Genomic DNA, 24,340 nt, shown 5'->3' on the forward strand with positions numbered 1-24,340 from the left:
TTGCGCTTGAGGTTATTGAGTTTAGCCAATACCTGTTTAACATGTTCATTCATGTGTTCTGGATTCCATAGCTTATCACCTCAGTTATTCCTTACCTGATTTGACTCAACTGAAAACATCATCTTCCTGACTGACAGAAACACCCCAAAGCTACTTGAATAGAGAGGAGTTGTCTTGGGAATCATTTTAGTTAACTAAGTTAATGTACATTGCACATTGTAAAACATGTCAGGAGATGTTTTTTGTATATGAATGTGCACACCTTGTACAATGCACTCAAGCAGCTAACCCACATTTGCTTACCCTTGCCTATGCTATGGGAAAAAAAAAAACATGACAATGTTATTGTGTTGTGTGGAATCATAAAGAATCTCTGTTGCAGACAACAAACATTTAAATCGCTTATTAATGTTGTGGGTCTACATTTAGTCTTCTTTAACTGAAGATTCTATATCCCTGCAGTTTTTGAGTTCAGTTTTAAATTTTACTGCCTAAAATGTAAACTGAACCAAAATGTTTCAGCAATGTGTTATACTATTCTCAAGGTTTAATTATGGCGAAGGTGGTCTAGTAATACTTGCGATATGAAATGACCAGTTTTGCATTTAAAATGTTTTATCTGCTTTAAACTCGATAGTAGGTTTTTCTACTGTGTTTCGTGAGTTTACGATACACACGTGACGTGTACTCACGTGAATGACCACAGTTCATAAACTGTATTAGGGCACTGTTTGACCACTAGGGAGCAGTGGAGCCATTGCATATTTTGCCAAAACACAGAAGGACATATACTTACTGTACCGTGATTGAGTAATTAAAAATAAATACTCAATAAAAAATAATAAATACTCAAGTACATTTAAATTAACTTCAACAAATAACGATTCCTTTATGCATTTCCTGACTTTTGCAGAAAACCAAGAAATTATTTGATGAGATCAGCCACATCCGCTGTAATACTTGTACTTATCTCATCGACTCACAAACAGTAATAGTTCACGTTTAGATTTATATTGAAATTACGAATAAATCTGTTGTTGACGTGATACACGGAGTAAAAACTTTCAGTCACATACCACCACCAACCAGTACCACACGTAAGGTATTTGAATATTTATATTTATTTGAAAGGCCCGTATGCAAAAAAAGCTGTTATGCACAATGCTAATGAAATATTCAAGCTCAAAGCAAACCATAACAGATTTTTATGGCGTTTATGGTATATTTAACATCTATTATGTTTTTTTGCTAAAATTGTTTATATTGGGGTTTTTTTAAACTCGATTTAAATAAAGAAGTTAAAGCGCTTAAATCAAAACAATACGTGATCGTAGTAGTAGTAGTAGTAGTAGTAGTAGTAATAATAATAATAATAACAAGAACACAAGCATCATTAAAATCATCAGTATAGTCACATGCAATTTAAAATTTTCAATATTTTTCAGTAACTGAAATACACTGAGCAACTCCAGTTTTTCAATCCTTAACACAATTGCATTTGTTTTACATTTATTTAAATGAAACATTTAATTACGAACGACATAATAATAATAATAATAATAATAATAATAATAATAATAATAATCGTTATCATTAAAATCATAATATTCTAAATAAACATATGCAATTTCAAATTTACAGAACATGTAACAGATGAGGAACTCAAATGCTGAGTGACATAGTTTTCAGTCCTTAACACAATTGCTTTGCTTTATTTTTATTTAAATTATTATATATATATAATTGTGAACGAAAAAAAATCATCCTCTGTTATTTATATCGTTCGCCTACTCATTTTTTTCGTTTTTTCGTTTTTTTATTATTATTTTTTTATTATTAAGAGTACTTTAGTATAAATAATTGTCACCAACTGTTATATAAAATTGTCACTGCAACATAGTAATAAAATAAGCCATTCAGAATTTTGACAGTGAATTCAGAATATAGAGAATTACCATTACATTCATAGATTGTTAGCAGAAAGGTGTCAGTGTGATTCATGGTTGATTTGCATAGTGCGGTAATTATTCAACCACTCATTGCAGCGCAGTAACTCAGGAACTTGTTGCTGTCACGGGGCGGGCCTTAGATGTTGTTTGTTGAGGCGGGGGTGTAATTCAAGGGGAGGAAAGTCGAGTAAGGGAGTGGGAGCTCCAACGTTAAGCGCTCTGAGAGATGAAGCCAGGCGTCTTTCTTGGTCGTCCTCTTTTTAATTGCAAAACAGCAGTCTGAAGTTCGTTTTCTGCACCAGAGGCTGGCGCATTATCGCCTCCAGCGCGAGGAAGAGTTTATTTTAAAGCACCGAGAGTGAATGCACGGTTTTCCGGTAGGTCGGTTTGTGTCCGAGTGCGCCAGAAACGAGGGTTAACCCCAGGAAGGAGGGATGGTGGACAATTCCGGTAGCAGCAAGGCGCAAATGGTGAGTTTCGTCGCCCTGTTTGGCGCTGTGCCCAGTTGTATATGTGCGTGTGTGTGAGACCGATACTACCGTGACACAGTTTTTATTGCAGGAGGAATTACAAACAATTAGACAACTATTACACTACACAAACGTAAAGCGAAAGCCAGTAAATGCACGGTGATATTTCTGTATTTCAAGCGTTACCCCAAGTGTTGTCGAAATAATTCGAGCAACTTCGTGTGACGTAGTCATTCCCAAGGTTTCTTTTTTACTAACAGCAGTAATCGTTTGTGTAAATATTGTTACCAATACTTGGCCTCTGAAAACGTGTTGATTAGAAGTCATTTTGTCAATGCAACAAGGTAACACGTGCAGCACTATCCGTGTACACTACGCTCAGTGATTCGTCATTTGGCCTAATTCCAGTAGCTTGAGAAGTAATGTCGGCGTCGATATGAATGGCTACAGTAGATGGTTTCATTCGTGTCTTCTGGAACCGCGCCATATGTTTTTAGTGATCAGTGGTCTACAGCGTATTGTATTCGTAATTTAACTTTTTACGCACGTATAATATTTACGTGCTCGACCTTAAACCACTGTAGCGATAAAATAACGTTGTTAACGTTGGTACAGATAATTAGTTGGCAATTAATTGATTGAAAAACCTATTTTGAAATTAAACATTGTGATTGCAAAGTATAATTTGTTTAGGCCTATGGTCATTAACTTGCAGTGCCCCTAATATAATGAGTGATTTTGGTTACAGTAGCCTACTTCTCTTTGGTTAACGAATAAGGTTGTCGAAAGACTACATTTAACTAAAAATGCCTCTCAATGTGCAGTGACCGCGTGCCGAAAGATTTTTTATTGCTGATCAAGCGACGCTAGTCGCCACTGTGGCAGGTTATGGGTTTGAGATCAAAGGTAGACAAAATGTTTATTTATGTTATGCAGTCTTATGTAATTCGCATTTATTATACATTGTGTGTGCCTAACCTGCTAATGATCATTAATTGCTTTTTTCGGCTACCATTTAAAATAATTCAGTGCATTTCACAATCACAACTAATAAAAGCTGTCGCACAGGCCCCGTCGACTTTTTGTCTGAGATTGATTGTACGGTTGTTTGCTAACCTTTGTTAACGTGCCGTGGTTTTACATGGGCTTTCTTGGTGTAACGTTTAACCACAAAGCCCGTAGATACGGATATGTTTTATTATTGAAACGAATGGTTTATAAAATGAGTTTCTACTTTGTTTATAGAAAATAAAGGTTTTTCAGAAAAGTGTTTATTTTGCATTCCCATAATCTTTCCAACTCTCCAGCTGTTATTTGTACATTGTTTGTTTCAACAAGCATTTTATAAATGACTCGTTCTTGAGTTTTTGTTTATTTTTTATTTATTTATTTAATCTGTAGTGTTTTTTGTCTCTGAAAGTGGCCTTCCATATCAAGCTACCCTTTCCCCATTCACTTTTTGTTCTTGGCCTTTCAATTAAGGACAGCTTTCTGTGAAATGTCAATGTTCTTGGGGTACAGAATAACATTATTTCTTTATACACGCTAAACTCTGTAGTAGGATAAAGTAGCTGGGATATGAACATTTTTCAAAGACGCTTTGGCTAGAAGTATTACAGCTGGGGTGTGCCAGTCAATATTCCATTTAGAATTCTATTTTGAGGTCTACAGAAACATAAAGAATGCAAAATCTCAGCATATATTTACACTGACTGTGTTCTTTTAGGGTCCTCATGTTACCAGTGCCATAGCTACACCTACAATTAAAACAACTTCATAATTTAGTCAATGTGTGAAGTATTTTGTTTGTTTACCGCACAAGTGACACACATAGCAGCCTATATTTTAAACTGTGAAGTTGCTAATTTGACCGTAATCTGAGTTGTTTGCTTATAGCAAAGTTTTCCTATTCTTCTAAATTCAAGTAAACTATAAAACTTTATTTAACACAATACAATGAGGATTATGCACTCTACACATCAGAATATATTTAAAAAAATAGTTTAAGCAATTGTGCATGTAACCCAGTTGAATGAATTAGTCCTAGCGGAGGACCCTATATAAACGTGCACATAAGAGAGTATATTAAATAAATGACTTTTTCTCTCTCAGCCCAGCTTGTCCCAGGAGGGTGGTCTAGGAGGTACTTACTCCCAGGGTGGGCCAGTGGGGGTGAAGCTGGAGGCAGTGATGGAGCAGTTGCAGCGGCAGCAGCAGGCAAGACTGGAGATGGAGCGTAAGGAGAGACACATGCGCGAGGCCCACATTATGTACGCCCAGCAAGTGGCTGCCCAGCAGGCTATCCTGGCAGCTGCCAGGGCATCAGGGTCCCCGCTGGGGTCCGCAGTGCTGGGCAAGGGCCTTGGGCGAGGGCCCCCTGGAGGTGGACATCAGTCGAGGGTCTCAAACCAGAGCAGTGTGGAGTCAGAGCGGGAGGACGAAGATGACCGAGGGCGGGGCTCAGAAGAGGAAGATGACGACGAAGAGGAGGAGATGATGGAGGACGAAGATGGTAGTGAAGAGGATGAGGAGCGAGCAGGCATGGGGTTGGAGTACCTTCGAAAGCAGACCCTCGCCCTCCAACAGGGAGTCCCCCATATCCCCCCCGGCCCGTATCCACCTTACCCCTCCTCCTCTCCCCCGGCGCCTGGCGTCCAGCGCAGCCCCTCGCCCCCAGTCAGGGTGAAACAAGAGCCAGAGGACGAGGACCAGTCCCCAGCGGGCCCCCATTTGTTCACATCACCGAGTGGACAGGCTGACTGGGCCTATGATGAGCAGTTCAAACAGGTAAGACTGCCTTACCTGATTCGCACGGGTGTGTGTATGCTTTGCAGAGTTCACTGCGGTTAGCAGTTACAGAATACAGAAACTCTAGTGACATTCCTGAAGACAGTTTTTGAGGTCTGCAATGTTCATGTCTGTCTTTAAAAACAAAAAGAAAAAACAGCGAATCAGGAAGACACAGTCGGCTGTGTTGTGGTGTCCCATTTAAATTTCACTCTGAAATTATATTGTGTTCACCACTGCGATGGGTATCCTAACTATGTTTAAAAATAGAATTTACAGGACAGTCGTATTTCGAAGAGGGTTTGCCTCCGGCCCTCAAGACTGGCAACAATGTTGCGGGGACTTATTTTAACACTTCCACACAAAGTGGAGCTGTGTAATCGCAGCACATGTGTTCCACAGAAAGGCGAACAAAGGAAAGAGGCTTCGCACTTTCTGCCCTCCGCTGCTGCACGGTGTGTTTTTTGTCTCGATTGTTAACCTGACCCTGCTGAGAGCGAGGGGCTAATCTTCAGCGCAGCGCAACCCTGGCAGACTACAACTTTTTTTGTTGTCCTCTCAAATCTCCGGGGGAGAGCTGTCAGCTGGCTTTTGCAGCAAAAAAAAAAAAAAAAAATCCTGGAAGTGTGTCCTGGCGGACAGCCAAGCGGGAGCAGCGCGCGGTTCAGGCAGCGCTCAGCGCTCTCACTTTCTCCCCTCGTCTTGCTCCTGGTGCTTCCGGGAAAGTGCTCTTGGCAGAGCAGGCGCTGGCTTGGCCCAGGTCCAGGAAGCGGAGACGATTGGATCTGAGCTGTCAGGGAGCCGGCGGTGGGGGGGGTGGGGGGTGTGTCGCCAAGCAGACCTGAGCGAGGCCGGCGTAGCGAGGGGGCGGGTTTCCCTCGCTGTAGAACCCCGCGGGCCTGGGCGCGGTGACGTCGTCCACGCGGCCCGGGTGTTTTTCACACAGCCCGCCAAGATTTCCCAGCCTGCTGTTGGGTTCGTCAGAGTGCGAGGGAGAAACCATGAGTCTGTGTGACTTACTGTGCTAACGACTAATGCAAGGTTTTCACGGCTTGGCTGGTCACCCTTAGATATCACATCTAGACTGTTCTGTTAGCTACATTGCATTTAAAAAGGGACTTTTTGTCAACTGTGTTTCAACACTTTCTAAGTAGCTAGAGGGAAGTGGTGTGGGCAGTTGCCTCATGGATTTTGAAATAAAGGCCATATACTCTATATGGCTGATACAAGGAGCGGCAGTTTAACTATGATAGCAGGGCAGACGGGAGTGAGGAAGTGGAGCCGGCAGTGAGGGTGGAGTGTAATCAGAGGTTTCATCAGAATAACAGCCGAAAAGAGGGCTTGCTTGCTTGCTCGCTCGTTTTTTCCTTTGTTGGTTTGACAGCTTTAAAAATTCACAAACAACATGTAAGTAGGAAAATGCTGAAGATGATGCAATAATAAAGTCCGAGGTGTGGGTGGAGTCATTGTCTGTGCCGAAGGCCCCAACTGACGCTCAGAAGCGGACAGCAGAGACGGCAGGAAGGTGTGGTCTAGGGGTAATTTCCCTGTGGTCTGCTGTTTTATTGCGGATGGGGCTGCGTCTGGCCGTGGAGAGTGTTTTGTGGAGTTGGGATTCCTCTGCCTCTGTCCGTTTCCTTTTCTTTCTCTTTTCAGGCCCTTGGTATTAATGGCGCTCATCTGCCGTAGTTTCAGGTTGCACTGGTAAAGGAGGAGGGGACAGAGCGGGATGAGGGGCTGTTGATGGTATTGTCTGCTCAAAGGGGTTTGGGCGAAGGGTAACAGATGCCACAAATGTCTTTCTTGAGTGAAGGTGGGGGGTTGCCTTTTTGTGAGCATGTGCGTACATGCACGTTAAGGTACGGCAGTCAAAGACAGAACTGTTAGACGTGCTTTAACAGCATTTAACTGAGATATTTAAAACGGAGTGTTTCAGCAAAAGTCAAGGATATGAGTAAAATGAACACTTTAAATGTTTATCACCAGCAACAATGTCCAATTCGCTTTGCCGTCCAGTTGCTTTGCTTACTAGCTAATTGCTGACCTTTCATTGCAAATGAAAGCTAACTTACTTCCTCTCCTGTGTGTGATGTAACAGTGGTTTAATTTTCTAAATTATATGGGTGTATTTTTGAAATGGGTCAAATTTAGAAATATTTATTGGATTAATGGGGTCAAAAGGGCGAGGTTCTGTAGTATAGATGAGCAGTTGCTAAATAAAATGTGCTTCTGTTGTTTAGAGATAGGCAGCGAGGATGGGCAGTGTCGTCTGTTCCCGTCTGCTAATGTTCTGATGTGGTAATGTGCTGTGCCAACCCGGAGGCCAGCAAGCGTAGAGGAAGAGCGGAGTGGTGAAATGGGAACGGGGGGATAGAGGAAGGAGTGGTGCGTTTTTTGTCATTGATGTATGTTTCCTGACCTTGCCCCTGCCCTAAACGGCGGAGTAAATGATTGTCAAACAAGGCGACGGACAAAAGGGCCCGGTGGAGGGATTGTCAGGGAGGGTCAGATGACTCTTGAGGCACGGAGGATCAAGGCAGGGCCTTCTCCGTCCCAGTCCGCAGTGGGACACAGGGGCCGGCCGACCCCAATAATCTCTTGCCTCTCCCCAGGGACGTCCAGACCGTCCTCCCTGTGCCACCCCCATCCCCCCTCGCACCCCCTTCCACAGCCCTCTGTTAACTAATCCTAGCGTGATTAATGGCTTTTTAATCACGCTTGGTGGACAGTGAGCCACGTGTTTGTCTCAATAATGGCGGCGACGGGCTCTGCCCCACGCCCCCCCACTGTCCCGAACAGTCACACGCCACGCTGGGCTTGGAGACAGCGAATCACCTGAACAGACCGCACCTTCGCTCTGTGCTGAATGCAGCCGCACATTCCCTCATTGATTATTTTGGTAATTGCAACACATTTTTTTCTTTTAATCATCTTAGAATTTTGGGCAGCAGTCAGCTGCTCTGTGTCCTCAAAGTCAACGCTCAGGCCGTGATGCATTCGGGCCATTTGTTGAATACTCCTGCATAATTTAGCTGTCGCCCAGCAACACATCAGCGCCGAGCCTAAGGAGGAAGCGAGGAGCCACACAGCTGCAAGTGATCGATGGGGATTATGTAAGCTTTTTAGTAGGGGGAAGACCGGTTTTGTTTATGTCTCATGCATTATGAATTAGATGCTGTAATTTTGGCTTATGGGTTTCTTTTAGCAGAAGATCGAGAAGCAAATGTAGCGCTAGAGTGTATGCTGGACTCGTGATTCCGAGGGGCTGTGTAACGGAAATGTGTACAGTCAGTTCTCTGACGCGTTGTTGGAAACTGGGGGGGGCCACCTTTCCTTTATGTGGCACAGGTGAGATTTCTTGCCTTTTGCTGAGTTTAAAGAAGTAGTGTTTTGAGTGGATTTCCCCCTCCCTCTCAGCTTCTTAATCCATGCCTGCTCGGAACCTGCATGCATTCTGTCACATAGACTCATGCTGCAAGGGTCATTTAACAATTTCATTCAGGCATTATTGCAGGACAGCTGCCAGAGGTCCTGTTATTTGTGATCTCTGGCATCTGTGTAAACTGTCGGCGTCAGCAGAGTAGATTGCCTCAGCTCTGAGTGACACTTAAACTCTGTCCCTCCTTCTCACCTTAGAATACATATTATATCCAATTTATAAGAATGGAAACTATTGTAAAATAGATTGTGTGTACAGTGGGGTTGTGGTACAGGGTTTCTACAAACTCCCTAGTATGATTTTTAATGTTGTTTAACCAAATGTTTTGACAGGGAAAGGAGCAGGCAAACCACTTTGTGTTGTGGTATGAGATCATTAAGATTTGTTGCACTGTAGAAATGCTGTCTTCATAAAGGAATTTTGTCAGCTTAATCTTTCTAAAGTCTCAGCACACAAGGGATTTTTCCAGATGAATGTGCACGTGTATTCATTTTACTCTGGAGTTTTACTGGGAAATTATTTTGGTAACATGGGATTAGGCAGTTAATGTAGCATTTCCCGTTCTTTAAACTGACTTGAGCCCCAGAGTGTATGCTTTGGGCTCATGAGCTGCATTGCGTCTACAGTGGAATTTTCTATGTGTGTGGCTAACTGCTTTGTACGCCTCCGTTTTGCCTCATTTACAGCAGGCCCCAGCTAGTGTTCTGGGGTGGGGGGTGGTGGGGGTGCCGCTTCACTCAGTACTGGAAGCTTTGACATTCCCACAACAAGGGAAAAGTCTTTTTGAACATGGATTCCATGCATGAGATGTGTTAACTTTGTTCAGTAACAGAAACAGAATGCGTAATTGGATATTGCAACATAACCATTGAAATGTTTTCTGTAAGTCAGTTGGAAATGTCTACAGAGCTGACATGGTCATGTGCATTTCAGCATGTTTGTTGATGGTCTTGTGCCATCTTGGCATTTACAGTGGAGCAAAGTGGACCATACAATAGTCTGCACTCTCTAAACTTAGAGCAGGAGCCATTTAATTTAGTGTAGAGACGGATGGGTGGTGTGTAGGATTGGGGGCGGGGGTGCGAAGAAGGGGGAGTCTGCCTACTGATTGCCCTGCCCCACCCAAAGGAAACATTCCAGACAGAATTAAAGAGTTAACTCTTCAAATAGTGAACATTCCCATTGGGGGCTCCAAAAAGACACTGGAGGGAGTGTCCATACACTAGTCCTCCTGTAATTTGTGATCTTTTCATTCGCTGGTAAAGTTATGTCACTTCCCCTAGCAACAGGCACAGTGATGACTGCCTCGTGTCCAGAACAAATGTGTTTAGAAGGTACTTCTGATCCATTTGATATAGGACTAACTCTATTGTTAATGTATAATCTAAAATGAGATAAAATGTACGGTTGTTGTGAATGTTCCACGGTGAAAGACAGTGACCCTTGACTGCTGTGTAACCGTTTGATTGGGTAGTTAGCAGACTGGCTTTTTTTGGAAGAAAAGCAAAGTGAATGGAGAGATTAGCTGTGTAACTCAATTCGAGGGGAAATGCACCTAATTATTTCAGCGCTTGAAACTGGTTGATAATCTTATGAGTTCAAAATTGATCCGTGTGTAACTATAGCAAATGTAGCACATTTTTTTACTAATAACCATACTCACCATTTGTTTGTTACGTTGCAGTATGCACACTTGCCACTTGAATATATTTTAATATCTGTATTTTGTATCATGGAAAGTCAACAAACCATTTTTCACATCATATCAGGTTAAACAAATTAGCCTCATCAATCTCATTTAGTATTTGGTTTGTGTCCAAGGGCAGCGTTGCTAGGGAACCTGACGTCACCCTTTACCAGCATATTAATTTCACTGAATGTCATTGGCTGTTAAAGAAAGAGGGGGAAAGAAGCACATGAGAGAAATGGGAGGAGAGTGGAGAAGAGGTTGGGGGAGGGTGAAGAGGAGGCACTTTTATTTATCTGTCCGTTTCCTCCCAAAGCAGCCTATAGTGCCCCACAGCAGCCTGGCTTCTGACTCACATCTGTTGTGTTTTTTTTAGGGCTGCACTTTTGGCCTCCTGAGGTGTCTGAGACTGAGGAAGTGCTCTTAGTCGTTGCTGTTGGCTGCTTAGCTAAAGAGGCTGCTCTAGTCTTGTTGTTTTTTAATTGTTGCGACATGGTGCTGCCTGTGTAAGTTTAACATATACTGACTGTATGGCTTTCTCGGTGTTCGCTCATTTGGGCACAATAGCAGAAGCAGGAAATGAGACTAGTTCAGCGAAGCCATGGGTCTATTATATGTATATATTGTTATATGCCATGTGGTGTGCGTGTGTAAACGTGCGTTTGTGTGTGTGCCTGCTTTGCGTGTCTGTATGGTGCATGTCCGTGTGTGTGTGTGTGGTACATGTGTGTGCGGTACATGTCCGTGTGTGTGTTTTGGGAAGTGAAGGGCACGCTTCCTCAGCTCTTCTGAGCTGTATCATTGACCTCTCCTGTAATTTGACCAGTCAACATTACTATGTCCCCCAACCCCCTCCACACATCTAAAAATCACACCCATCCAGCACACCTTCAACTACTTGTTTTTTTATGAACAATTGTGTGTGAGAATAATTTTTTTTTGTATGTAACTGAAGAAAACTGCCCCTGTGTACTAATTGGTTAATTATTTGCACTGCATAGATGCATTTTTATGACACAATAGACTCACATCTGAGCGCAGTACAAAGTAGCTCCTTTGCTAAATTATGTATGCTGCTTCCTCCTTAACATGTCACGGGCATCTCAATTTACTAAGAAATTGCTGAATCATGTTGAGCGTTTTTTTTTTTTTTTTTTTTTAATGCTTGCCAGAGGCAGTGCCTGTGTCCCCGTTTTTAGGCTCCGGTGTGGTGATACCGGTGCTGTTTTCAGGCTCTAATGAAAAAGGGCTGTGCTGTGATGAGAGGTGTTCGCGCTGTCGTTAGCATCTGTCTTTTTTGTCTCCTGAGCGTTGGCTTGGCTCAGTTCCTGGGTGGTGGCAAGCCCCGGGGTGCTAAACGACATGCTCTGTCATAAGCCTTCCAATCCCGCCACACTCCACCTCACATGCTGTCTATTGCTGCCCCCAGTTCCACTCTGTGGGGAAGTCCAGTGAGTGGGTGATTTCACCACGGCCTTCCACCACGGTGTCGTGACTCCAATGACTGGTTCTGGCAGTCTCATATGGCCCGGGTTGTACAAATGTGCAGTAAATATTGATGGCACTCTTGATTTTTCCTTGGCTCTAAGCCGCTTATCTTTCTGCAGTTCATGTGTTACTGAGTGTGACCAAAGGACTGCTTCAGATATCCGTTGACTGTGCATTTTGAAGTAATTAATTAAGTGATTAATAAGTAATGTTTTGGTGACGCAGATATCGCCATGGTGACTCCTGGTAATTGGAGTATTTCTATAAACAAATTGAGAAAAATGACTTGTTTAAGCATGAGTTTCATCCAGCTGTCAGTGCTCTAGGTGACATATTTATTCTCTACAGGGGGGCTTTGTTCAGCTGCTGCTGGATGGGGGAGGTAGGAGATCTGATTCTCTGAATAGACTAGATAGGTTTTTCATTACCTGCCATTTATTTATTTAGTTACCTGTTTGTGTGTTCATTCATTTGCTTGCTTTAAAGCTTCATGCACCCTGAAGGCGCATCACCACGTGTGACTACTTTTGCCGAAGTGATAAAATTCAGTTTGTTTTCACACAATATTACTGGTGTAAGGAATTAGCTTTCTGTTTGAAATGGCCTGAATGTTTGTTTGGCATCTCCATTGGGAAATAGCTCTCCAGAAGATGCAGAAAATGAACAGCAGGCAGTGGTTTGGAGTTGCGAAGAGCAATGCTATTGATGTTCCCTTGAAAACGTCATTTGCCATGTTACCCTTCCACTTACTATTACGCCCATACCCTATTGCTCTCAAAGCCCTTCACTGTATTGGTAATAAATTGGGACACTGAATGCAGTTTATTCCATTTTCAATTTAACAAATCAATAGAAATGCCTTTTAAAAATTTAGAAATCATGACAAGATCATGAAACTCAATTAAAAATTATTTTTCTAAAAAGTAAACCAAACAATATGAAAGGTTCCACATTTCCAAATGGTTCATCCAATGTAGATTAAATACCCTCAAATGAAAGATGAAATTCTGCATCGCAACCTCATATTCACCATTTCGTTTCAAATCAAACGTGCTGGAGTAGAGAGCCAAAACGACAAAATGGACTGCGCTGTTAATAATTAGAAAACAAATGCAGATAGTTTACAGATTTGTTTATCTTGAACAGCAGACAATTTACTATGCCACAGACCAACTGCTACTGTCAAAATCAGAAAGCTTTGTGAAATAAAGACAATTCAAAGCTGCATCCTTTGTATCTTGTGTCAATGGATGGCTTTGTAGGGGTTAACCATTTTATAGGCAGACAAACCAGGATGGTCACTCAGTGATTTTCTGTAGCAAAACCTGATGAATACTAAAACTGGGTGTAGAATTTAGCTTACTTATTTTGTAATAAATGGGGAAATGGCTTATAGTATTGCTTAGCATTACTGGACAAGTTTGTTTTTACAAAAGTGTCACGTTTCGCAACGTGGAGCGGCTGTGGTATAGGACATGAATGAATGGGTTTTTCCCCATTTCATGAATTCTTCCTATTATCATGTGTTTCTGCAATTAAATCCACACGTCTATATGCTCAGCGTGTAGAAGTGTCGATCTTCAGCATACTCTTCAGGAGGGGATCCTACTGTTCCAATTCCACATTATCAGTTGCCACCTTTGCTAATAATCCTAATAATCCTTTAAATTCATTCAAACTCAGATGACTGGTGTTTTGTTTTTCATGACCGAATTGTAGCATGTCGAAGAGCTGAGACATTCTGTGATTTTGTGAATGCCCTGGTGGCTATTAAACAGCTCATGCAAATGGTGCCCAACGGAGGCATATTGCAAAATTTTTACCATCTTCAAATTCAGCTAATCTCAGTGGTAGCATGTCTTAGACAGACACTTTAAGGATAAGATCAGTAGTTTTGTTCATGTGAGCTGTGTAAAATGTGGGAGGGGCTAAGCGATTGAAAGGTGAGACTGCTGCTTGTTTCCCGTTTCCACAGCTGGCTCCAGTAGTCTGCGTGTGCTGTTACTGCATATAGTGACACATTGTGAGATGGTGGCCTTATGTATGCCAACTTTGCATTGCAAAACTTGTTCACTTGTACTCGTGTCTATTTTATCCTAATATTTCCATATTGTTGTTTTATGCAAGGGAAACCGTGCAGTGAATGAATGCGTTGCTATGGTTTCATGTCCCAGACTTTTGAAAACTATGTTACTGCCCACATTCATTTCAGCTTGTAAAAATGCGTGATTCAGCTGCAATCCCTTATAAACTTGCAGTTTTTTATCTTCTTGCACCACTAATATTTAAAAGGTTAAGTGTTTCCTTGTCTTTAATGAATAGTGAAGACAAGAATTTACCAGTTTATGTAGCCTATATTTAACATATTTACAGAAATACAGCAGTGTGTTAATACTTAGCACTCATTCTGTTTCAAGTACACATGCCCTCGAATACTCATTCGCTCCTCTCACTAGTTTGGTTTGAGAGTGCTAAAACCAGCAGTGTGCTTCACTTTTGAAAAGCTGTCTCTTCTAGTTTTACAGTAGGATGAGCAGTGCCCATTCTTAACTTGGTAGTGGGGAATGTTTTGTAGACCCCTGAATACAGTTGAATTCCACTGATTTTAATTACATTAAGAATAAACAAAATAGTCTAAACTAAATGTGTGTAGAACCAATGACAGCACAGTGAGTGAGTGATGTCTCTTCGACAAGGTATATTTATTAGCTTTAGTTTTACTGACCTCAAAAAACATAGAATTGTATCTCGGAGCAGTTTGGAGCATCAGAGTCAGCTGAAATAAAGATAAAGTTAAGTAAAGTAAAAGTAAATGCAAAATGCAAAAAAATGCTAATTTCAAAGTTAAATAGTAGTTGTTCATTTTGGCAACATGCATTGGTCATCCTTAAAAAATGTTTAATGTGATCAAGTCATCCTCATCTGCTCAGATGTAGTTTTTTCGTGGCATGATGCTGCTTACTACACATACCTTTAATTTGACGTGCAAAAAACCTGCCCAGTTGAAACCGGTGTAGCTGCTTGCAAAGGTATGCTGTTTTTCATCGGTCAGTGTCCCTTTGCATCATGCTTCAACCAGGTGCACTGTGTCGCTAATGGAGTTTTCAGATTTCTTATTTTGACTGCCAGTCTTTCATGGGGACTCCCCAGCGTGCTCGCCTGTAAGCGTTGCATGGACGTGTGTGGAGGAAGGTAGGGTGGCGCATGTGTAGGGGGAGGGGAACCTGCCTGAGGAATGTGATGTCTTGGTGAAAGGGCTTTAGCAGAACAAACGCAGCTAGAATGTTTGGCCGGCCGGAGCTGCCAGTGGCCACCAAACCTGTTTACTTTGGCTTCTTGCACTGACATGTTGATAAGCTCATTCTCTACAATCCTCGCCCTTTCTTCTTGGCCTCACCTCAACTTGTTTTGTATTACCATCTACCACGCTGAACAGAATTTGTTTTTGGAATGCTAACCTTTGTTTCTTTGGGGCATTTTTGAGTGCTGCTTTCGTCATGTATTGGGGAATGTACTACCCAGTGGAAAGAGTTGATTATTTGATAGATTTTGGTATGTTTTATGCATTTGCATTTTCTGTTCTCCCGCCCCCCCCCCCCCATGTTAACAATAAAATACTTAGTCTTTTGGCTAGCTTGGATACTTTGCATTACGTGAATACCATTATATTAATGTTTTAGTTGTACTCTGGGCTAATAAGTAAATACATTTTTAAAAGTATGCCTGTGTAGTCCAGCCCTTTGTCCAGGACTCTTTACTCAAATGAGAGTTAAAAGAGGATGAGCAGGGAGTGAGAACCATTTTGTCAGCGTGACCAAAAATTTTTTTATTTCCCCCCTATTTCTGTCCATCTCTCCCTCTCGCCCCTGTTTCCCTCTGTTCACTTGGGACTCCTCTGTGGATCTCAGGTGGCTGAAGGTGAGAACTCTCTCAGAAGGGTGAAGGTGTGATTGGGGTGATTAATGGAAGGAGCCCTGGTGTTGCCTGGGGCCTGGCTGGGGCTCTGTAGGGCTGCAGCCTGCGGGGGAGACGTGTCACTGCACGCTTTCTCTTTGGACATTTGGCTGTCCACCATCTTTAAAGTGTAAGATCACAGGAGGTCCCAGACGTGAATGAGCAGAACAAAAGTTATAGTTCTTTGATTGCAATTCAGGTGGATGTGGATCCTTCATTTTTAATTGCCATGCGCGTTTGAGCGCATGCGTGTGTGCGTGTGTACATGAAGGCAGGTTGCTTGGCCAGTCATGGGAGTGATTAGGCCGATTGGAAACTGCCTCTACTGACAGCTCCCCATACATTCTGTTAGGAAAGTTATCTGATAAACAGTGCCGTCAGCCCATAACCTCCCCCTCCCCCCTTATTGATGCTCAATTATTTGTATTAGCGCTTGCACACACCCCCTTGCCCACAGCACACCCTCTCCTGAAGTGTGTGTTTTTAAATCTGATTTTTCTGGTGACATCCTGAAGCCACTATGTGCATTTAAATTGGTATACTGGTGATATTTTAAAGCATGTAAGCCTACATAGGGTGCGGCATGCATGTATGTGAGAGAGACGAGGAGAAGGAAGAGTGGGAGGGGAAGTAGGGGGGAGAGAGCGCAGGACAGGGAGATGGAGCTGGTTTAACATTTTTTATTGTGGGAGTACAAGATGCAAAATTGAACTGGAAATGTACTTTATTTCGTGCAACTGTTGGGTTACTTGCTGGTCGTTTTTCATGGAAGAGTATACCATCTGTACCTTTATGGCATGTTGGTCAGTCACCAGGGTCACCGCACATCGTAAGTGCCGGCTGTGATCCATTCTTTGAGTTGATGGATGGAGCCGTCTCTGTTGTGGCACGCTTAGCCCAGAAACAACCTTGAATGTAATTAAATTACCACTCCCCATGTCTGCTTTAGACATTTCCTCCTCTGTCTACCATGTAGTAACCAGCAATTTTACAGAAGATTAGTAAGAGGGTTTGCGATGAGGGAGGGATGGCAGATGGGGTACTACTGTGCCATTACCCTAGAGCTCCGAGTGTAAATATACATTGGAATGTGCGATGGTTTCATGTAGATTTACAGTTTTGCTGCCCTTATAGGGAAATTACTGTTTTTTGGTTTTAGACAATTTGGGAGTGTTTCTTTGTTTGGCTTGGCCTTTGCCTTGAACTGGAGACATGAATTTGTGGCTCACGTCAGTTGCCCTGTCTGTAGACCTTCGCTAGTATGTGTTGGGTTTTGGGCGCACTTCCTGATCATGAATCACAGTCACAGCAAAGCTTCCTTCTTTGCATTACTTTAAAGGTGGCCAGTGGGAAATGTAAGATCTAGATCTGAGGGGCAGATTACACTGCTGTTGTCTTCCAGTTTTTCAAGCTTGTGCTCAAACTAGGCCAATGGTCTGTTAGCTTCTTTTGCTTCCATGGAATTTTTTTGTTTATGGTCACAATAACACTGTGAGCCCAGTCCACCTTAACATAACTAGTGTCAATGCGCTTCACTTCCTCTCATGTTTGTGTGGCTCTGTACTACTGTTACCAGGATTCATCTGCATAAATTGATTCATAAATTGATTCCAAAACTGTAGAAGCTCCTACTGATATGCAAGCTTTGTGACAAAATATCCCCAGGGACACTGCTGGCAGGCTACACGTAAAAGACAGAGTATGCATAAGGGGCATCGTTGACCAGTTCACTGATGTGGTTTGTATATGGCTGTTCTACTTCGGATTTGGGGTGTAAGAATTCATGGGCAAAGTGCTTAAAATGCAACTGCAGTCTTGTTTAGATGGAATGCTGAGTTTGTTAATGGTATTGGAATGTAACCTATACACAAGAGTCCTGAATTGCACAATCACCGAGCCTGGCCCCCAGATCCTCTCTTCAGTGGAATATATGGCAGTCCTGGTGTAGTTTCATGAAATGCAGTAGATGCATTGGATGGACTGGTTAGCCTGGTGTAGCGAGCAAGAGTTTTAAACTACTACTTTACCTAAACTAGTTTTTAATTACTTTTCAGTTTGCAAAAGATTCATGGCAGATAGAGGTGATGCACTGTATGAAAATTATGCAAGCTGAACAGTTTAAAGATATGAGATGGTACAGCCATATCAAAGAGGATTTTCTATAAAAGCCACCCCCAACACAACATGCAACATAGGCATGATAAAGGCCATAAATGCCTGAATATGAAGCCTGGTATTGATGAGTGCAATGAGATCGGATGAAGGTTCCCATGTTTGCAAATCCAGAGCTATTGATTAGAATACAGTTCGATTACCATCCATCCTCTGGGAATTAGACTCATAATATGAAGCTGTAGGAATGGTTTTCATTGCTTTGTCAGTCCTGATGGAAGCATGATGCAAGCTACTGATTGTCGGCTGTTTAGATTTTACATATAATGTTGCAGGAATTTGCCTAGATCTCATGAAGTGCCCGTAGATATGAGGGACACGAATGTTGCACAATCAATTAGGTTCGCATTCTCCATTCTAACCCTCATTATCTACATGTGTTATAGTGACATACGTATATATAGTGACAAATATATATGACAACGTTATGTCCTTCCCCTGGCTGCAGATTAAAGCCTTTTTAAAAAGCATTGTATCTGCAATGGATCACCATCTTATTCTTGGGAGTTTACTGTTTTACAGTTTTCTAGTTTCATGAGCCTAGATTTGTATGAAAATAGGACACACTGTAATATTGGGGCCACAGTGTTATCAGTTAATACTGGTTTAAAACACTTTTCATTTGTGGTCCAGTGATAAGATTATGGCTAATATGACAATGCAATATATATTGGCCAATATGGCCAGGAAAATATTGATTATTGATTGTCCACTCATATTTTTTTTTATATTGGGGATCTAAATATTGTCATCCTAATTTTATTAGGAAACACCTGTATGGCCTGGGTGTAGATTGTGCAGGGCCATTTTGCCATTGTGACAGTGTGTCATGATCCGGTTCCAAGCATCAGCCATGTTGATGCTCTGGTTCCTGGCAATAAGCTCTGTGAGTCCTCTGATATAAATAATCATTGACTGTGCTTCAGGCCAAAGAGCTGGTGTCTTGTGTCAGTGCTTGTATTTAATGGCGAAGCGTGTTTGTTTTAGTTTGAATGGCCAAGTAACGTAGACGATCACCTGCTTTCGTTTTCACCCCTAATTCATCTGGTTGTCATATGTGGATATAACCTGATTATTCCTTAAAGCTCAAGGAAACCTGATCTTGTTAACATGAGAAAAAATGGATCAACCTTGAAAAATGCATTTTTGGCAGCCCTGTCTGATTTGGGTCTGGTTTACAGGATGGTGTAGGCGTGCCATTGATGTGCAAATTAGTTAGACATCAAACATAAACAAACGAGCATGTCTGTGGTTGCAAGGCTGCACACTGTACTTCTCTGCAGCCGATGCGGCTGGTTATCATGGCGGAATGTGGTAATATTTCTATTGTGAGAATATATAGGCTATATATATATATATATATATGAACTAGAGGAGCCTGATAAACCACAAGATGATTTCATCATGGAAGATGCCTTGCCACATTTGGCACAACAAATGAGTGTCTGTTGCACTGTTACATTATGGTGTGTAGTGAGCTGAACAAGAAGACATGTCTAGCTAACATATCTAGCTATGTGGCTATCTTTACCTTGTGTCTCGTTTTACAAGAATGATGATGAACAAAAGTCAGGTTGTGTGAAACTGCCTGCTGGTTGGCTGAACACAAGCCAATAAACCATGGGAAGGTTTTTAATCAGGGACGCAGAAGTTTTTGTTAATGCTTTGGGGCGATGCCATGTCTGTTAGTACCCCAGAGATGTGCATTATTGCAAATTCATGGCTTTTGGTTAACTCCAGCTTAATGCAAGCTGGCCAGGCCATCACAGATTCTGTCTTTTGGAAAGCACCACTACATGCACTGTAGGCTGGAGCCCGCGGTTTAGCGTGATGCTATGCGTGCGCTTTGCGTCTGTGGAGCAGGCCTGGCGTGTGTGATTGCTGGGGATGTGGGAGAAATGCGATGAAATGCAGTGGTGGTTAAAAAAGGGTGTGAGGCAGCCTAGGGGGGAAAACAAAATATTTTCAACATTTCTCAAATGACCACGTCTCTTTTACAAGCCTCTACTGTGTGGGCGAACGTGGAGTTTCTGTGCGTCAGTGAGTGAGAGTATATGTTGTGTGTGAGTAGCTGTGGTAAATGAACTGCTACATGCACCCATTACTGCATTACATTAAATCATATCTCTTCCATGTGCTGGAATTAAAATTGAAGTTGAACTCGAGTTGCAAATAGCATTCTGTATTTTGTTGTGTATGAAGAAGTATAGATCTCTTCAGAAGGCTTCCGTGCATAGTGCTCTGATCGCATTAACTTAATAAATAATTCATAAATGCTTATTGTGAGTTTATTAATGTGTGGCTTGCTTATGATTTTCTTGCGTGGATGTTGATAAGAAGGAAATATTGCTCATTCCCTTTGTTACCCTCGATGAAAGAGAGAATGTGAAAATAATTTCTAATGTTTTTATTTCATTCTAATTAAAATGTAGCTTGCCATTAGTTAGTAGATCTGTATGATCCTGTCATAAAAACATTGCATTTTATTTTCTGACCGAACTTCTGGATGCACAGCGGGTGTAGGGATATACAGAGGTCAGTAGCCTCACTGGGCATTGCTCCCTGCTGTCACTCCTCTGCCCCTCAGAACAGAAGGGCAAAATCTGTCTACCTGCCCTGGGGGAGCAGGGTGTTTTTTGTGAAACTGGTTGATCTCACTTTTGATGAAGAGTGAAGCGATGGAGCTGTGTCTGTGTGACATGTGTCTGTCGTAGTTCATGAAGATGGCCAGCCCAGGCAAAGGGCGAAAGGCGCTGCCACTGATGCCAGAGCTGCTGTCTCGAGAGTGACAGTCTTGAGGAAAGTGGGGAAAACCCCTGTCACAGCATGATGAAGATAGACAAATCATAATGCATGTTTGTGCTGACTTGTATTTATAGATGGTTTATATAGATGAATTGGAGGGGAAGTGGATTTTTCGGAGGAGTGGGAGGTTCAGCAGAGACCTGCACAATACTGTATTATTATTTGCCGGCAGCAGCAATTACGGGGTGATTTTAAGCCATTATTTCTATTTCAGGCCTCCATTATTTTCATGGGTGAGTGTCTTTGTGCAAAACTAGGGTTCTGAGTTTACCTCTATAAACTGTAGAGGCTTTTCAGTAAATGTAATGTAATGATACTTCACAGGCTTAAGATAATGTTCCTGAATTTTAGTTTTGTACTCTCCTTATTTCTGTTCATTTAAAAAATATATATATTATATGGTAACTAGAAAATGAGGACAGTGTAGCTTATATATTTAGTTGATATTTGGGGAATTGAAATGGACTGTTAATCAAAATAAATCTGACTTTGTAGACATTTTTGTAATCAGTTTTTCATTGATTGTGCAAATACATCCCACTTTTTTTGTTTTCAAAAGATGGAAACTGACCAGTGACTACAAACTCCATATCTGCTAGGTGTTATATCTTAAGGGCCTTTGACACTTGTAAATTGATACAGGAAAGAAGGTGCGAAGGCAAAGGTAGTGTCAAAGCAAAAGCGTATTGATTTAGGTGTAAGCCATACTACACTGACCTGCTTTCAGCCATGAGATGTAGTGATGCTCTGTTCCTAAAGTGCCATGAATTGTCTGGTTGTAATTTTAGCATGCTATGTATATCACTTTTCACAGCATTTGATTAATTACACTTGCATTATTCCCTTTCTCTTTTGTCATTGGAGCTAGTGTAGAGACAGTTTAATGTCAAAATGTAGGTCTGTTTATTTATTGAACAATGGCTTATGTTTTATGCATGTTTAATGGCAGAAACCTTTACATGCAATGATTTTGGACTGGGTATGAATTCAGATGCCTAACAGCAAGTAGGGGTGTACAAAATATTTGGACACATGTATTCGTTTTTAAACATTACATTTTTCAAAGTATTGTGAAAAGACATCTAAATCAGTCCATCAGGCATTTTGTCAAATTCTAAACAAGTGCCATTTGATTTGTAAGCCATCACGGCTGTATTGCTATTAAGATAATTTTGTTAAATGTTTATTAATTTGTATTTGATTTATTTTATCGCTATATTGTGACAGTGGCTTATCCTATTCGGAGTGTTGCACCCTTGCCCCAAACAGACTGGGCCCCTTGCTCCTTATCTCTTTTACAGGGCTTCTTTGACCTGACCAATCATGTCCCTGATTAAATGAGCTGCATGGTCTTTGATGTGATATAGCATGTGTTTCAAGTTGGTCAGGGAATATAGTTTTCATTCTGAATGTTCTAATAGGCATGTATCTTAGCTGAAATGTCTGTTCTTCACATAGCTTGAACCTCCAACTCTTATGCTCCCTACTAGGGGTGCATCGATCAATCGGCCATGCATCTTAAACAGCTGGTTTTAGCTCCATAACACACAATCGGTGACCGGCAGGTTTATTTTTATTTTGGCCGATCTGTTTTATGGTGTAAGAAATGTGAGCCGAGTTTATGTGCAAGATGTATTGGAATGCTGCTGCTGTATCTTTCCCAAAAAGTCACTCGTCTGGAAACCATACAAAGTCTGTGAAGCTGAAGTTAACGGTCTGTTTTTTCAAACTGGGTCTTATTTTCCTAATATTTTTTTTCAATCCTATGGATTCTGATAGTATTTTACCTAACTGATTCATTGTGAAGTGTTGGTTTTTTAGATGTTTTTTTTCCTCTATGCCAGTAGCTTCACCAGAGTGTCTATGGGGTATGTCAAGGCTACAGTTCAATCAACCTTCAAGAAAGTCCAGTTAATCTTAATCTGTTACTAGAAAGTAAAAATGAATGTGAATGTTGAAATTTATTTGTCGAAATTCCATCTGAACTTGCATAATTGACCATAAGCTACAAATTAAATTTAGCTCTTCATCTGTGTATTCCAGTCTAAATAAATATAGTCAGCCATCAAAGTCAAGAGGCTTGACAACATCTTCATTATAGTCTGATTAATAATTAGCTAGTGCAACATGTTCAGGATTTGGGTTTTCAACATTATCTTATGAAGGTAATCCACTTTAAAGGTAAAACACGTTGACGTTGAGCAAAATTATTTAAAATCATTTTGAGATGATTAGATTTTCATTTTAATTCTTAATTGGTGCTCTTTAGGCTTTTTGACCTGGCCTGATTTGATGGGCATTCACCCTGATCTTTCCTGGCTTACCCGTCTGGGGGCTGGGCATTGGGTAGATGTGGGGGAAGGGTGGCCAGGAACTCCAGGAATTTTATTTGCTCGGTCGGCTGAGCGCCTTTTCCGCGTTTGCACTTCCCACCTTTGAGATTGTCCATTCTGTTTACCAGCTGAATGGAAGCAGCACCTGGGGTGAGGAAGCTGATGGTGGAAGAGCGAGAGGAGAAGCCTCCAGAGATTTCTGCAAGGTGAGCGTCCTCAGAGCATAGCTGCCGTACTGAGAGATTTCTCTTCTGGTTTAAAATTGAAACTCATGTTGTGACATGCTTTGCCAATGTTAGTTATTTCTGACATTATTCTAGTAATAGGGACAAATACGAAGGTGCAGAAAGTAGGTTTGGCTTTGATAAAAGCTTAGATTTGGCGTGCTTTCTCTTACACTCATCCATGCGCTTGGCGCTAGACCTACTGGATATTTCTGTGTACGAAATGTGACGTGTCTTGCTAATACATGTAGTAAGCAGTGACTGTTCTTAAGTGTCCGCTGATTGACAAATATGCAAACCACTGTTGGATAAAGTGTTTTGTACCTTAATTAAGAAGCAGTTGCTGTAGTCATTGATTGTTCATTTTTTGTCTGCTTGGATATTTACTTGAGTTTTATGTCATGTCTCACACTGTTTAACTATAAGCAGATTGTATTCTTATTCTATGAAAAAGTGCAGTTTTAACCATAATTCTGTCCTCACAGCTATATGAACTAGACAGTGACCCCAATCGAAAAGAGTTCCTAGATGACCTGTTTGCCTACATGCAGAAAAGAGGTAAGTCACCTCCTCTGTCCCCTCACGGCTACACTAACATCTACCCTTTTTGAGTCCTCCCTAAAGCCTGGTATACACCAAGCTGACTGATACGTGTCTTTGGTACTGGTCAGGACGGATCGTCCCAGTTCTCTGATGAAGTGGTCACACAGCACTGACGGTTGCCTCCTCATTTGCACCTATTTGCCTTCTTCGCTTCGCTTGCATCCAGTCAACACTGCAAGAGATGAGCAGCGAGAGATCAGTGAAGGTGATCTCTGACTCCGAACGTAATCTGCAGTAGCACTGGCTTTACCAAGTGTAGCCTTGCTTGTGATGTGGAGTAAAACGTAGCGGTGAAAGCGTAGGAGGCGTTCCATGTGGGTTAAGCCACAGTGGCTACGGAGACTAGCACAGGGTGCCTTCAGGAGTTTTTTGTCGCAAATTGGAAGGGGAAGAGATCACAGATTTTGTGAATTTCTCCTGGTTGTTTTA

At 41.8% G+C, this 24,340-nt stretch overlaps 1 protein-coding gene across 2 annotated transcripts in view; it reads left to right on the forward strand.

The window, feature by feature from the left end:
* Positions 1 to 2,045: 2,045 nt before the first annotated feature.
* The window catches only part of LOC118215425 (AT-rich interactive domain-containing protein 3B-like), a 38,811-nt gene continuing 16,516 nt past the window's right edge, over positions 2,046 to 24,340 (forward strand). The window contains exons 1-4 of one of the 2 annotated variants that reach the window (XM_035396216.1): positions 2,046 to 2,419; positions 4,532 to 5,206; positions 23,213 to 23,290; positions 23,794 to 23,866. In XM_035396216.1, the coding sequence (XP_035252107.1) occupies positions 2,384 to 2,419; positions 4,532 to 5,206; positions 23,213 to 23,290; positions 23,794 to 23,866 (862 nt within the window). In that variant the 5' untranslated portion in view covers positions 2,046 to 2,383. The remainder of the gene's footprint in view (positions 2,420 to 4,531; positions 5,207 to 23,212; positions 23,291 to 23,793; positions 23,867 to 24,340) is intronic. The other variant, XM_035396215.1, reaches the window with a different exon arrangement.

The sequence above is a fragment of the Anguilla anguilla genome, chromosome 16 (genome assembly GCF_013347855.1).
Source record: "Anguilla anguilla isolate fAngAng1 chromosome 16, fAngAng1.pri, whole genome shotgun sequence".
Lineage (NCBI taxonomy): Eukaryota > Metazoa > Chordata > Actinopteri > Anguilliformes > Anguillidae > Anguilla > Anguilla anguilla.